The sequence below is a fragment of the Achroia grisella genome, unplaced genomic scaffold (assembly GCF_030625045.1).
Source record: "Achroia grisella isolate CSIRO2021 unplaced genomic scaffold, CSIRO_AGI_Agris_v1 utg821, whole genome shotgun sequence".
NCBI lineage: Eukaryota > Metazoa > Arthropoda > Insecta > Lepidoptera > Pyralidae > Achroia > Achroia grisella.
The window spans coordinates 3,314,924-3,328,963 of NW_026713035.1; the positions used below are offsets into that span (position 1 = coordinate 3,314,924).

General features: G+C 31.8%; 1 protein-coding gene and 1 long non-coding RNA gene across 3 annotated transcripts in view; one reads left to right on the top strand and one right to left on the bottom strand.

Annotated features, from left to right (window-relative positions):
- LOC131851976 (CCR4-NOT transcription complex subunit 6) overlaps nt 1–14,040 on the top strand; it is a 180,946-nt gene that overhangs the window by 5,248 nt on the left and 161,658 nt on the right. For both annotated transcript variants that reach the window (XM_059202536.1, XM_059202537.1), the window contains exons 3-4: nt 567–760; nt 8,528–8,703. In XM_059202536.1, the coding sequence (XP_059058519.1) occupies nt 567–760; nt 8,528–8,703 (370 nt within the window). The remainder of the gene's footprint in view (nt 1–566; nt 761–8,527; nt 8,704–14,040) is intronic.
- On the bottom strand, nt 6,502–9,704 carry LOC131851979 (uncharacterized). Its single transcript, XR_009357906.1, has 3 exons — nt 9,559–9,704; nt 8,190–8,364; nt 6,502–6,600 (listed from the first exon to the last, which is right to left on the bottom strand). It is a non-coding gene; the product is annotated as an uncharacterized LOC131851979 (long non-coding RNA).

The window sequence follows — 14,040 nt, forward strand, 5'->3', positions numbered from 1 at the left end:
CCTGCAAAGGATAATCATGTGTATTTTTTATTCTTTAAAGTAGAACACAATGACAACCCATTGTAGGTCATAAGTGTAGGATCTTAGAGTAACTATTACCATGCTAACTAAGCCCTTTCATAAACAGATAGTGATTTCGAATTAAAGTGACTATAGAACTAAGAAAACAAGCTGGAAAATATTTCTAATTTTTTTCTTATTAGTGTGATTGCAGAGAATTCTTGATAATAATATTGTTTGTATGTGTGTGTCTGTGACTAATCCTGTTTAATTAGTCGAATATTCGAAATTATTCGTTACAGTAACACTGAAGAAAATTGACTTTTATTTTAAAAGTAAATTTTCTTCGTTGTTAATTTGAAGCCACTGATTCAACTGAAAATAATGTCTTTATTTATTCTGTATTACATTATTAAAAAATGATGTGAATTCATATGGTATTCTATCCCAAGATAAATATATAGAAAACACACCTGTTAATGTTAACAACTAAGATTTTGTGTGAACACTAATTGAATAATAAGATTATAAAAATAAATCTAATAGGTTATATTTGAAAATTTCAGGTAACAGGAGGTGTTCGCGCCCTGGCGCCTCAACTGTTTCAACTGACGCATCTCACCGCCTTGTATTTGAACGACAACTCCCTGCAACGGATCCCGTCGGACATCAACCAGTTGGTGAATCTGCACACACTCGACGTGTCCAACAACAAGTTGAGATCGTTGCCGGCGGAACTAGGCGATCTGATACAGCTCAGGTGAATATTAGATTTTTTAATGTGTAATTTGCTTACACATTAAAGCTATATACGCTACTACTCATGTGTAATACAGTACACTATGGTGCGTAGTATACTAGACTTAGCTAAGGATGGGACTGCAAGTCCAATAGGTACAAACTATTGGAAAGTAAAATATATGCTGTGAATAACGTTGGCTTTCTTTCTTATGAAAACATAAAGAATACAGTTTATTTAGACCCGTATTTAACAGTTAATAACAAGTTTCGATAGTTATGATACGACTCATATATTAGAACTTTTTACGTAATATTCACAGGATGTGGACTTAGATAGCTAGAGACGTGACTTCAAGTCCTGTAGGATCGAGTTTTAGGAAATGTGTAAGGAGAATATAACCGTAATGAGTAATACTCATAAAATGAATAGTCTATATTCTGACGTAATGTTTCAGTAACTAGAGTTTACGACGTGTAATAACGATGGTTTCGATGTAATTGCTATCCAAATAATGAAATAAATAAATATTATTATTATTTAACCCTTACTTCGACCAGAACTTGTTTTGAATAACTGAGTAATGCTACTTCAAGTTCTGTTGGATCGGAATTCTTGGAGAGTTGGAAATTTTCTTTTTCGCCTGCAAGATTGTACTGATTTTCCTTTGGATATAAAATTGTAAGCATAAATTCCAGTGCATTTTTAATTCTAAAACACTCTGTTGTTATTATTTCATGTAACTGCAATGGCAAAGGAACTGATGGCTGACGTGATGTGGTAACCGTCACCTATATAAATAAAAAGCATTGTGGACATCATAATATAAGTCGTGACGTATGCGAGTGCCACATGCGTAAATCACACTTAAGTTATATCTTATCTTAGTTTAAAAATAACAGTAAACAATTGACTTGTAATATAATATTAAGTTATATCTATTTCTGTGAATACCAAGTCAAGATTATAATAGTTACTGGATGAATTTAAAATATAATAAAAATATTATTGTTAGAATATAGTCCTTTAATCTAATTATTTTTCCAAGGAAAATGGTTACATATAGCAGAGTATGTTATGGGTACTAAATAACAAATACAAATTCTTATATCCATTTTTTTGTAAATACATATATAATATACATAACACCCAAACCAATACAAATAATTATACCGTGCGAGGAATTGAATCAGCGACCATCGAAAGTAAGGCGGCGTGCTAAATCGCTAGGTAACCGAGTCTAACTAACTTCAATAATTAGTGCAAATTTGTAAAACGTCTTCATAATTCACATCACACCAGGGAGAGTAATTCTTTAAATCTGACCAGTTGACAAGGAAGGGCGAGGCGTATAAATATATGTAATTCCTATGATACAATTTATGGATGACGAATGTATTTTTATTTCATTTGGATGTCTCCTTAGAGTCTTATAGTACGGATCATTTAACTATTAAAATTGTCAATCGTAAAACCTAACAAGCATCTGCAACTCCCAAATTGTTTATACAAAATCGCTATCCTGTAAATTTTAGTCCGGTCCAGTTGAGAATTGTTAATAATCTTATTATATATTAAAGGCTCCTACGTTTGTAAACTTACAATTGGGTAGTTTATATCACTGCCAATGCCGGCCTTCTACTCTAGAATGTAAACACGCTTATTCTCTTAACCGTCATCTATTTACATGAATAGTTTTTTTTAAAACATGTCTATTTTGTCATCTTTAATTTTACGACATTCATATTGGAAATGCCCTATCATCATGACAGTTTCACTAAAAGTATTCAGTGGTATTTTGTTCTCTCAATAGTAATTTCCGCGGTTTATCCAATGTGACATCGCGGATTTCTTCGTATCATTACTAGCTTATTTATTTTGCATTCTTGCATACATAACTCTTACTATACAGAGACGCACAGTGTGCATACTTGATTCTATTTTGAATAAACATATAATATATACATAAATATTTGGCAAGCTACTCTTTTGGCTCAAATTCTGTCTTACATTCGCTAATAGTTTCGTTACAGTAACACACCTGGCGGTATCACAGAATATGCAGTCTAGATCATTTCCAAATTCGGTCTAACCATGAATCTCTTCTAGGACGTGTTAGGTAAAGCTAAGCTAAATATATCCAATATTTGAATCATAGAGGACGTCAAATGTAAAGTATAACCTTAAAAAAAAGAGTATTGTAGGCAACATACTTTAGCTGTTGCTATTCCTTTTAGTTCAAACTCATTTATTATAAAGATAAAACATTCTGTTAGTTGAAATGAATGCACTTATAGGACGTAGTTTTTATGAATAAAGGGGTAAGTGCATATGCAAAACATTCGTATATAAAGAAATGTAAATAAATATTCATACAATTCCGAAGTTCTAACAATAGGTTATAATAGGGACATAATTAGGAAAATAATTATTATATGCATTATATTACTTTCCTTTCATTTATCCTAAATATAACAACTAAATTTTTTTTAATAGTGTCCCAGGAATGGTAACAATATACTGATATAATACACATAGTACACTTCTGTTGTAAATTCGGTTCTCTTGGGAAAAGAGAATATTGACAAGCGACGCTTTTACTAACAATGTGCCCTAACAGAGCAACCTCTCCTGAAAAATAAGTTGATTCACCAGGATCGGCTGACTGAGTTGACTTCATCTTTATTTATCATATCTGCTAGTGTTTTGCTCAGCGTATGTCGTTTTCGCAATTTCTTCAATTTTTGAGGATGATAATGGAATGGTACACCTGTCTGCGCTAACAGTATATGAGGATGACAAGATGAGCATCCGATCAAGTCAGTTAGGCCATCATGAGAAAAAAAACCTCGAATTAACCACGATGGTTTCCAGAGGGGACCACGTGGAGGATGACCTGACACGGTACGTTGCTAGCAATGGAGTTCCTGGTACTAACAATCACCTCCTCTAATTTCTTTCATTATAGCCTAGCCTTATATACACATTAACGCAAATGACATCTTTATTTTTATTGGTTATTAATTTTGTTGTCTATGTTTGGGACAAGGGGTTACTGGCAATGTGTTTGTCTATGGTTGTTTATTACTATAGGATTCTTTTCCATCACGGTCCCAGTACATTGAACTTTCTGCTCATTAGCTTGCATATCTATTGTTGGTGTGGAATTTTAAAATGTTTTGGTATGATGCCAAATATAACTGTAAGTTGAAACACGACAAGACTCCATAAAATGTAATCAAAGTGGTATATTACACAATATTTACGCTACCCATTTATCTAGATATTAAATTTTAAACCTAAGATTGAGACTAAATATGGAAAAGTACTAGAAATTCGCTAGGGTGACCAGATGGTATAAAATATAGAATCACTATGAAAACACGGCTTACATGGTTCATGATTATGCAGAATGGAAAGAGGTACATATTCAGGAAGGTTTTAATCGTGATTCATCAAAATGAGTAAAATATATGTTTTTTCATCTAGTGATCATAGAGTGTAGAGTCCTTAGGTATGCTGATATTTATGGATAGTTATGGAGACTCCACCAGACAGCGTTCTTTTCTGATAGAGTCTCCATAATTTATCATAAGTTATCGTGAGATATTATTGAACACTAGTGTTGATTCGGCACGCTTGCAAAATGGATAATTCTTATCTTAGAGTTCATTGTACTTGACATAAGATAATAATGATTAATTAAATATCATGGCAGAATTAATCTTTTATCTAGTTTTATGATGATATGGAAATTCATTAATATTCTATTAATTAATTAGAAAGTATTTTGACCCCTAATTGGTTTATAAATAGGCTGTATTTTTTACTCATTATGATATCATATTTATAGGTATATTGACTATAACACTAACGGGTAACGTATATTATGACGGCCAGAGCCGAGGTTCAAACCCCTAGAGGTGCCCCAAGACTTAAGTCATATCCGTCACGAAGGAGTTGGTCTTCAGCCGCTCCATAATTCATTCCGCGGGTTTGGAGTGCTGTCTATACTCGCCCCCTATCGTTCGTTAAAGCTGTAAAAGCCAAATGCGGTCAGAATCATTAGAATAGTTAAAAAAATGTATATTAATTATTGTATTTGGATCATAAGCAATTTAGTATTGGTGAAGATTATTAATTGGTCTAGGACAATTCAATATTTATTTATTTAATTTTAATTCGGATTACATCCATATTGATATCCTAAGATAAATAACAAAATAGTCTCATACAAACGACAAGTCTCTTTATTTTTCTTGAACGAAATCATAAAATATATCAAAAAGATTATAGTTATTGTGCAGGTAATTTTATGAGACAGAGTGCATTTGTGGTAGTCATTTGCATCTATTAGAAATGGAACTTATTGTTTAATTTAATTATTTTATATCTACATAGGCAATACATTGTAATAGTTCACGAACGAGGTCGTGACCAGTAACTAGTATTAGATAAAGCCACGAAAACAATCTTCCAGCGATAATGACATCATTTCGTTTAACACTGTGCGGTCAACATAGTAAATGAAAATATTTGCCATATAATAAAATATCAAGGTGCTAAATCAGGTCATTGTACTTCAATGTTTGTACATTCATAGGCGCATGACGTTATATAGTGTTTATTACATTTTAAAAGTAAAAAATCTATTTGTTATACACATTATTATTGTCTATGAAATTTTATTTCAAGTATTTCGGTTTTTAAAACTAGAAAGTTTTAAAAATCGGAATCTTTCAAAATTATTTCTATATCTTTCTATATCTTCTTTCAATATCATTTACAAAACTAACGGTTATCGAAATCATGTATCAGTTACTCTAAGGGGTTTTTTGAGTTGGTTCTAACATTATATTTAGAAAACAATAATGTACCAAAATAATCAATGATTAATTAATTTCGCTAATGAATAATAAAATTGACATAAAATACTATATTATTCTATATACTAGCGACGCGCCCTTGATTTTCACATGTGTATAGTATACACCTGTGAAAATCAAGTATATAGTAAGTGATTTACATGTAAACCTTCCAGAAATTCTCAAAATGTCATTAAAAAGCATATCAAAACCCGCTGTGGATTTTGATACGGTTTTTAATGATATTAATTCATTTCTCAATTTACAGAAACATGGTTTAGATGTAAGTGAGGGAGATGTATATAATTAGTTACTTTGTTTTATACTATTGGAGAACCTAGTTCAATATCAGATGTAATGCCTACGACTGCTATCTCATTTTATTGGGAATTTAAAAACAAATTTAACTTTACAAACTCGATCTCATAAGATTTGAACGCTTCACTATCTAGTGAAGCGTATCCATGTCAAGTGCTATTATATAGTCACAATGTTATATTTATTAAATCATGATTATATGAGTTGAGTAATATATGACATATTCTTTGATTGTAAACAATATTAAGAGATTAGATTGTTTTGTATAAAATAAATAATACAATTTGGGACGCGAAATTCCATACATATTGTAATGTCTAATAAACTATACTATGTTATGTAGAAGGGAATGTATATAATTTTATGATTTCTTTATTCTTCGGCTTGGTAAGACTACAGTGTAGTCATAAAGGGTACACCAAGCCATAAATCAGGTTCAAAACTTATCGAACTAAAACACTTTCACCAAGAAAAAATGTTAATCTGAAAATAAATAAATGAAACAGCCAGTAAAATGTCAAAATATATAATGAAATATTTAAATTCACATTACATTTAATTTTAATAAAGAGTCCACTTTCGAATTGGCCATCTTAACAAATTGCCCCCGTGCATGGTCCCCACGTTGGGTTAGGCCAGTGGCCTTATAGCCTTTCTCGATAAATGAACTTTCCACCACTATAGGAATTTTCAAAATAGGCTCAATATTACCGGACTCCTAACATCCACTCACAAACTTTACCTCTTTAAATAATAGTATAGAGCACGCTGAAAGTATGCAACAGATATGGGAATATTACTACGTGAGTGAATGCAGACATTCATTTTTATTCATTAGATATTTTTTAACGTAAATAACCTTGCATATTGGTATACAAGATAGTCACAATGCGTGTACATTACATATTGAATAACAATAAAGCGGTTTGTTTAGGTATTTACTAAAAGGTCGTTAAACTTGCTCGCTGTTATGATAAGTATGCAAATTGCTTATATTGGTAAGCATATCGCGAACTGAGGTATTTACGCGTCTTGTCGATTCTGTGATTTATCTTGTTTTGAGTGAATTGCTGTATGGAATAAAGGTAGATAGATAGATAAGAAATTTTATTTTTATCTTACATATATAGGCTTAATTACAAATAGTATACAATACAGATTATTTAAATCAATGCAATACAATATGAGGCTATATATATATGCTACAGTAATACAAAATGGTATATAGCTTAGTGTGGAGAATCACTTAAGGAGCAAAACACTGATTATTCAGCTATGTCCTAGAGGGTGAATATACCTTTTTAAAAACAAAGTAAAAAATATCAAACGAAACAATCTTATCTTAATAATATTATAAAACGTGAAAGTTTGTAAGTAAGGTGTTTGTTACTCTTTCACGCTAAATTTACTGAACGGATTTTGATGAAACTTAACAGTAATATAGCTTATGCATCAGAATAGTGCATAATCTGTTATTTAATTATGTAAATTGAGCGAAATATAATGTTAAATGTCAAGTAAGTGTGATGCAGACGAAGTTGCGCGGGTCAGCTAGTATTAAATAATGAAGGAACTCAATATACGTTTATATTTGTGTACATATATTCTTGTGTTAACTTGTAGTTGATTCGCGTTATGTTGTTTTAATGACGCTTATGAGGATCATGGTCACCATATTATAGTTTATGATGTCATTGTTTGTTTAATGTACATGCTAAATTTTATAGGGTAGGGCTAAATAAATAGCATAAGAAATTGATATGCATAATTGATTAAAATAATCCATATGATTAAATATATTTGAGTTTTATAAATGGACTACCAATAAGAGGTTTTTAATTTGAGGGATTGTTTTTTAACCAAGCTCGATATTTTTTTTAATTGTTATAATGAAATGGTGCAACTACTGTGTTAACGGTTTACGCTAGCGAGGTACCAATGAAAGATGTAAAGATTAAGATGGGCTACCGACAGGTAGACCTTTATAGCAAATTTAACAGAAATTAGCGACGATGATTACCAGGGACCCGCGTGAAAATCGATCTCATAATACATTGCTAGCAATGATGCCGATTGCTAACCTGATTTTAAATCTATCTTTGTCTATATAAATGCCGGATTACTGAACATTACCCCACTAAATATTTTAATGTGACCTAGTAATTTTTTTTATCATGTGGAAAAATCTGCCCTCTGATCGTAACCCAATCAGAGGGGGATGAGGGGGTGTGTAGGATTCTTACCAACTAATAAACCACAAGGTTTACCTATGAGCACCATTGCTGGAGTCGCGAGGTCGCGTTAGCATTCTATCGCAATTCCTGCGACGTTGGCACACCCTGTAGATAGTGTAGTGCAGGCTCTATCTCGTGTTAGTTTTGATTACGCTCCAATCCGACGTTAGGGCGATCCAGTTCACCCTAATCTTGTATCAAATCGCGCCTGAAAAATAAAAATCTATTAATATACATATACAATGCGAACCAGAAAAGAGAAACAAAAGAAAAAAAATGCCGTACTTAATTATGGACACGCGCACGTCTCCGGGGCCATTTAATTAAGGCTTCATCAAAGACCTAGTAATGACCTAGCGTTGTTTTTCCAGAGAGTTGCACCTCCACAACAACTATCTGAGAGTTCTGCCGTACGAGCTCGGCAAGCTGTTCCACCTGCAGATGCTCGGGCTACAGGGTAACCCGCTTAGCAAGGAGATGCTGTCCATATACAACGACAACAATGGCACGTCGAAGCTGTTGACGTATATGCTCGACAATTTACAAGGTAAGTGCATGCGTCGGTTTTTTTATGAGTTGTTGTATCGTATTATTCTAATAACACCATCTATTGATAGGAATTGTAACTAGTTTATGAGAAGTGACACAACGATATTAATAGAAATGTAATGAAATGGATAGATTTAAATCCTACAATGAATAAAAAATATAATTAAACAAACTCGGTCTACACAGCCCTAAAAGTGGGATAGAAAAATTAAAAAGTTATGCGGCACTATTTACTAATAGTGTCGGAGAGTTCTATTTAAGTGGGATTGAAAAATTGAAATATGAAAAAATATGATTAGCGCAATATTAATTGCGTAAGGTTTTACAACAAACTACCAGAATATATTCTAAATCTGCCTGAAAAAATATTAAAATGTCGTATAAAACACAATAAAACACTTCCTTTAAAAAAGCATGTTATGAAATTCAAGAGTTCGTTATCGGTAATAATGTTTTTGTAGAAAAACTTAAAATTCATAGTAGATTTGTACTAAGAATCAGTGCGTGGCGGTTTCTATGTTGATTATTGCATGCCCTTACTTGTTATTGTGTAATTATTTATATAAAAATAAACATCTATTCAAAAGAGAAAAATACAAGTTTCTTGCTCCTTCTTCTTCTGATGAATCTGCGTTCAGAATGAGTGATAGAATAAAAATATGACTATGCAAAAGTTCTTGTATTAAGTTTATTTGAATAAATATTATTTCTCTTTCTGTTTTTCTTTATATCTTTTTGTATTGTATCTTTCGAAAGATATAATCAAATTTACTATAACTTTCAACATATCGGGTTAATTGCAATCGATATACTGAGCTGAAAGTCAATAATGTAGTTCAGGTTATCGAATTACCTTCCTTCAGAATATTCCTCAGGTGGAAATCTGCCCGGTCACTAGATTGATTTAGTATGAAAGTTTTAAAAATTAGGTTCAAAATGCCCTTCATGCAGTGTAGTTAGGAAATACTTATTGATTATGATATTCGATCATTAATTAAAGTCTAAAGTCGCTGTTTTATGACTTTGACATTATATGTCATTGATTGCCATATAGCGAGTTTTTTTAAAGTTCATTACTTTAAAAAAACTCGCTAGAGGTTAACTCAATAAGTTAGTAATAATTTGAGAATATGTATGTATTGGAAGTCTAAACTTTTGACGCTTGTCCAAACAAAACAATAAAAACCTCTTTATAAATATATAACTTTGAATAGAAGAAAATTAATTGTATATATTGGAAATATTATTATTTATTTATCTAAAGATAAATTGAGCCCGAGTTAATGATTTAATGTCTGCTGTATGTATTTGGACTGTAGGTACTAAGCACTAAATTTCATTTTACGTTACCTTGAATACTATTGGCAGACTTTCGATAAAATTTAATAAACCAAACAATCCGTCATCGCCGTAATAGAAGTTTACCTATATAATTTATGCCAAATGTGCATTATGTGCCAAGTGACTAACGACCACGCCAGTATGGTTGCCCTCTATGTCCTTTGATCCATTTTGGGAACTGAACTGTATAAGCAGTTTCAGGTTGGCGTCATTTTTAATCAACCTTATTTTGGTTATTTTATCCACACACAATTCAACATTTATTTTATTTTTAATTTAACAAATCTAATTATACACTGGACCCCGAAGTAAGCGAACCTGTATCGCGTGTATCCACAAAAACATTGCCAGATGGTATTAACTATTGCAAATCAGTTAGTACAAATTTAACATATCATAAGAGTCTATACGAATATAAAATATTTCGATTTAATTTGACTTTGAAATTATTTTAACAAAACATTACAGTTTAATTCTATTTTTTCTAATCTATGAAAATGGATTGCTGCACCAGTGGATGATGATAAGATCCCCCCCTCCTTCAATTCTGTTTCAGAAATATGGCTTGACATTATTTAGCATTGTAAATAAGAACCTAATGTGGTTTAATGATAGTGTATTAAACCACATTATGTTCAAACATTAGGTATAATCAAAATTCTGTCCCATTCCGTAATCTTCTTATATGCAATTAGTGCCATCTTTTATCTGACTGTCATATCATTTCCTATAATAATATTATAGATGTCTCTCCACGTGTTTAAACTGCTACAACTCAATACCGCACCGTAGAAACTCAAATTTAACGCTACAAGTAGCGTTAAAATGGATCTAAAAGTTTTTCATAGTGTATCTGGGAGTCGAATTAGTGCCGGGTCAGGCCACGATTTTTATAATCGGGTCAACCAAATTGAATAACGCCATCGTGACCCAGTAGCTCTCGATTCCACTTAATCGACATTATTTGTTACATGGTAGGTACTGTTTATGGAATGCTTTATTTCGCCTACATACTCTTATGGTGTACAATTACGGGAAGACATTGATGGTCTAGACCGATACAACCAATCATACTCTTGAATAAAAATGTTTGTCCCATGCAAGGAATCGAATCTGCGACCATTAGAAGTAATTGTGTGGTATATTTAGATAGATAGATAGTCTTAATTCATGTCAACTGAGACTATTATTCAAATGGATGGTATTATATTTTTAATTCTTTCATAGATATATTTGAGTATTTGAGTCTATTTGGCTGGTCAAAACTGAAAGACTACAGTTCATAGATATGTATATTAGTTGTCGTCTCCATGCTTTTACTGATAGATTAATATGTGTTACAGCACGTAAGTAAAACCATATTACGGGCGATATACATGTTAGAGCAAGGGAGAGACAGAGAGTATTTGTCAATATATTATTGACTTATATCTTATCTTAATATTATAAACACAAAAGTTTGCATATTCATATGAATGGATGTATGTTACTCTTTCACGCAAAAACTACTGAACGGATTTTGATGAAACTTTACAGTAATATAGCTTATACATCAGAATAACAAATTTCACGCGGGTGAAACCGCGGGCACAGCTAGTACATAATATAATAAGGTAATCGTGATTTAACTTGTTTTGTGTTTTGTATTGATGCTTTTAGTTATTTCTGTATTATTGGTATTGATATGGCCAATAAAGTGGACAGAATGTTACGTCTTCAGTTTGTCTGTCGTAAAATGAATGTATAAAGATTATTTTTTACTTACTATTTTTACATTATTATAAACCGCCGGCTTATTTGCTTGGCTCAATGGTATAAAAATAGATTTCAATTCCGTTTACCGGCGGTGACCTTCATCTTGTTCTCATAGCCCTTTAAAGAAAAGTCAAACCCTGACGCTACCTGTGGTGATTGACCAAGAATATTCACCCGTGCGTGCGATCCGATCGTGAAAACTACAAAAGAAAGTCAACAGTGCACAAAAACAATCTTTTTATTCGAACAAAAATATCGTGATTGCCCTCCTATCAATCTGTATGACAATAAATGCAAGATATGATTGTCTCACTTCAACACAATAGCGTAGAAAGTGTGGGAAGGCGGTTGTCCCGGTAATTAATTGTTTTAACAGCTAACGGAGCCGATCGGAGAAAATGCTTGTGGAAATGTCCCAGAGAGAGTAAGCGGGGACGTTTACAAAATTAATTGTATTGACTTGCTCTTTAGTTATTTTATTGTAAACGGTCGATGTCTGGCGAACATTCATCACGACACAATGCTGGAAAGTTGTAAATAACTTAGCGCTAATGGTCGTAACATTAATCACACACTACGTTATTCTATTAAAACTATAAATTTCTTATTAGTTTTGTACCACAAGCTTTCTTCAATATATTAATACATATTAATTGGTATAATACGTTCCAACAGAACTTACACAAAAGGTAAATAAACATTTTATCCTAAATAATATCACATAAGGACTCAATAATTGGAAAAGGTAACACATGCATATAATGGTACATATATATAACGGGATATTGAGGGTTTTATCTTTATATATATCACTACTTTAAGTTACAGTATTTATTTGTTGTCACTTTGTTTTAGTTATATTTATAGGAAGGCAAAGGGTCTAGGGTCTAAGCCTATACAGCTCTTGTATTTGGTATAATTTGTGTATTTTAATGTATTATTTCCTTCTTCAGTTATCTTCTACTGCAGAGATAATATATCCATAAATTGCTTTATATTGCTATATGTATATATTTGGGTTTCTTGATTTTTCAGTAAAGTTTAAGTAATATTCAGATCCTTATTAATGGACATTAATTTGTCTAAATAGTATTGTTTGAGCTAAACCTTATAAACTAAATTACTTTTTAAATTTTATTTCAAATATATTGTTTGAAAATTGAGAGTAAAATGGCAGAATATATATTTTTTAACTCTATTTGTCTGTGGTCACGTATCGATGTACGATAAAGGACCATTCATGCATTCAATACAAGTACTAATTATCGAATAGATAATCGCGTTGTATCTTTACATAGTAAAACAATATCGCCGCCGTTGTCTGTTCGCTATATGTTTTAAATTACGTAAAGGATTTTAATGAAATTTTCAGCAATAGATAGAGTAATTCAAAAGGAAGGTTTATATGTATATTTGTTATAGATTCTCGGCTTGATCTATTCAAAGATTCGTAAAGCATACGTGTGAAGCCGGAATTAATGTTATGTATTTTGGTATGATTTACACCATTTTTGTTACCGTCTTATACGTTACCGTTATACTACCACACTCGTATGTGTATATATATTTATTTTCTGTTTTAAAGAATAGATGTTTTTTATTAGTTTCTGGTTAGTTGAGACTATAGTTGTATTGTAAAATATCGTTATATAAAAGAATTTTACACGACATTTTTGTGTGTATTTTTACGTTAGATCCTTTATGAGACAATAAAGAGTAAACTTCCATAGGCTACTATTTTATTTTATGTGTTTCTGTACTGCCTATACTAAGACTGGAAATTTTTTGGCATCGAAAAATTATGCTTGGTATATATGGAACCTTACAAAAGAATTTGAGTTCCATTTGTCACGAACATAAACTAAAATAAGGAAGGAGTTAATAAACTGAAATCATAGTCAGTAATAAAGTTAGATTTCATTTTTGAACAAAGCAACTTTTAGCAAACTAGTCTAGAATACCTATAGTACCTATTTGTAGTAACTACCTACCAGTAGCTATTTCAACCATTTTTATAACTCGTCATTCTTATGCTTATACGCAGATTCTAGAGACTTTTGACTTCTCCATGTAGGCGTATATTGATTTATGATGATGAGCAAATCGTCGTAGCATTTGCTCATCATCATAGATAAATCCAGATTCTTTATCATCGTTCCATCATTTTTGAATCGTGTATCTGCTTTGTAATCTTGAATATACGTCACATGAAAGGTTTTTTCCTAGCCTGTTTAGAATG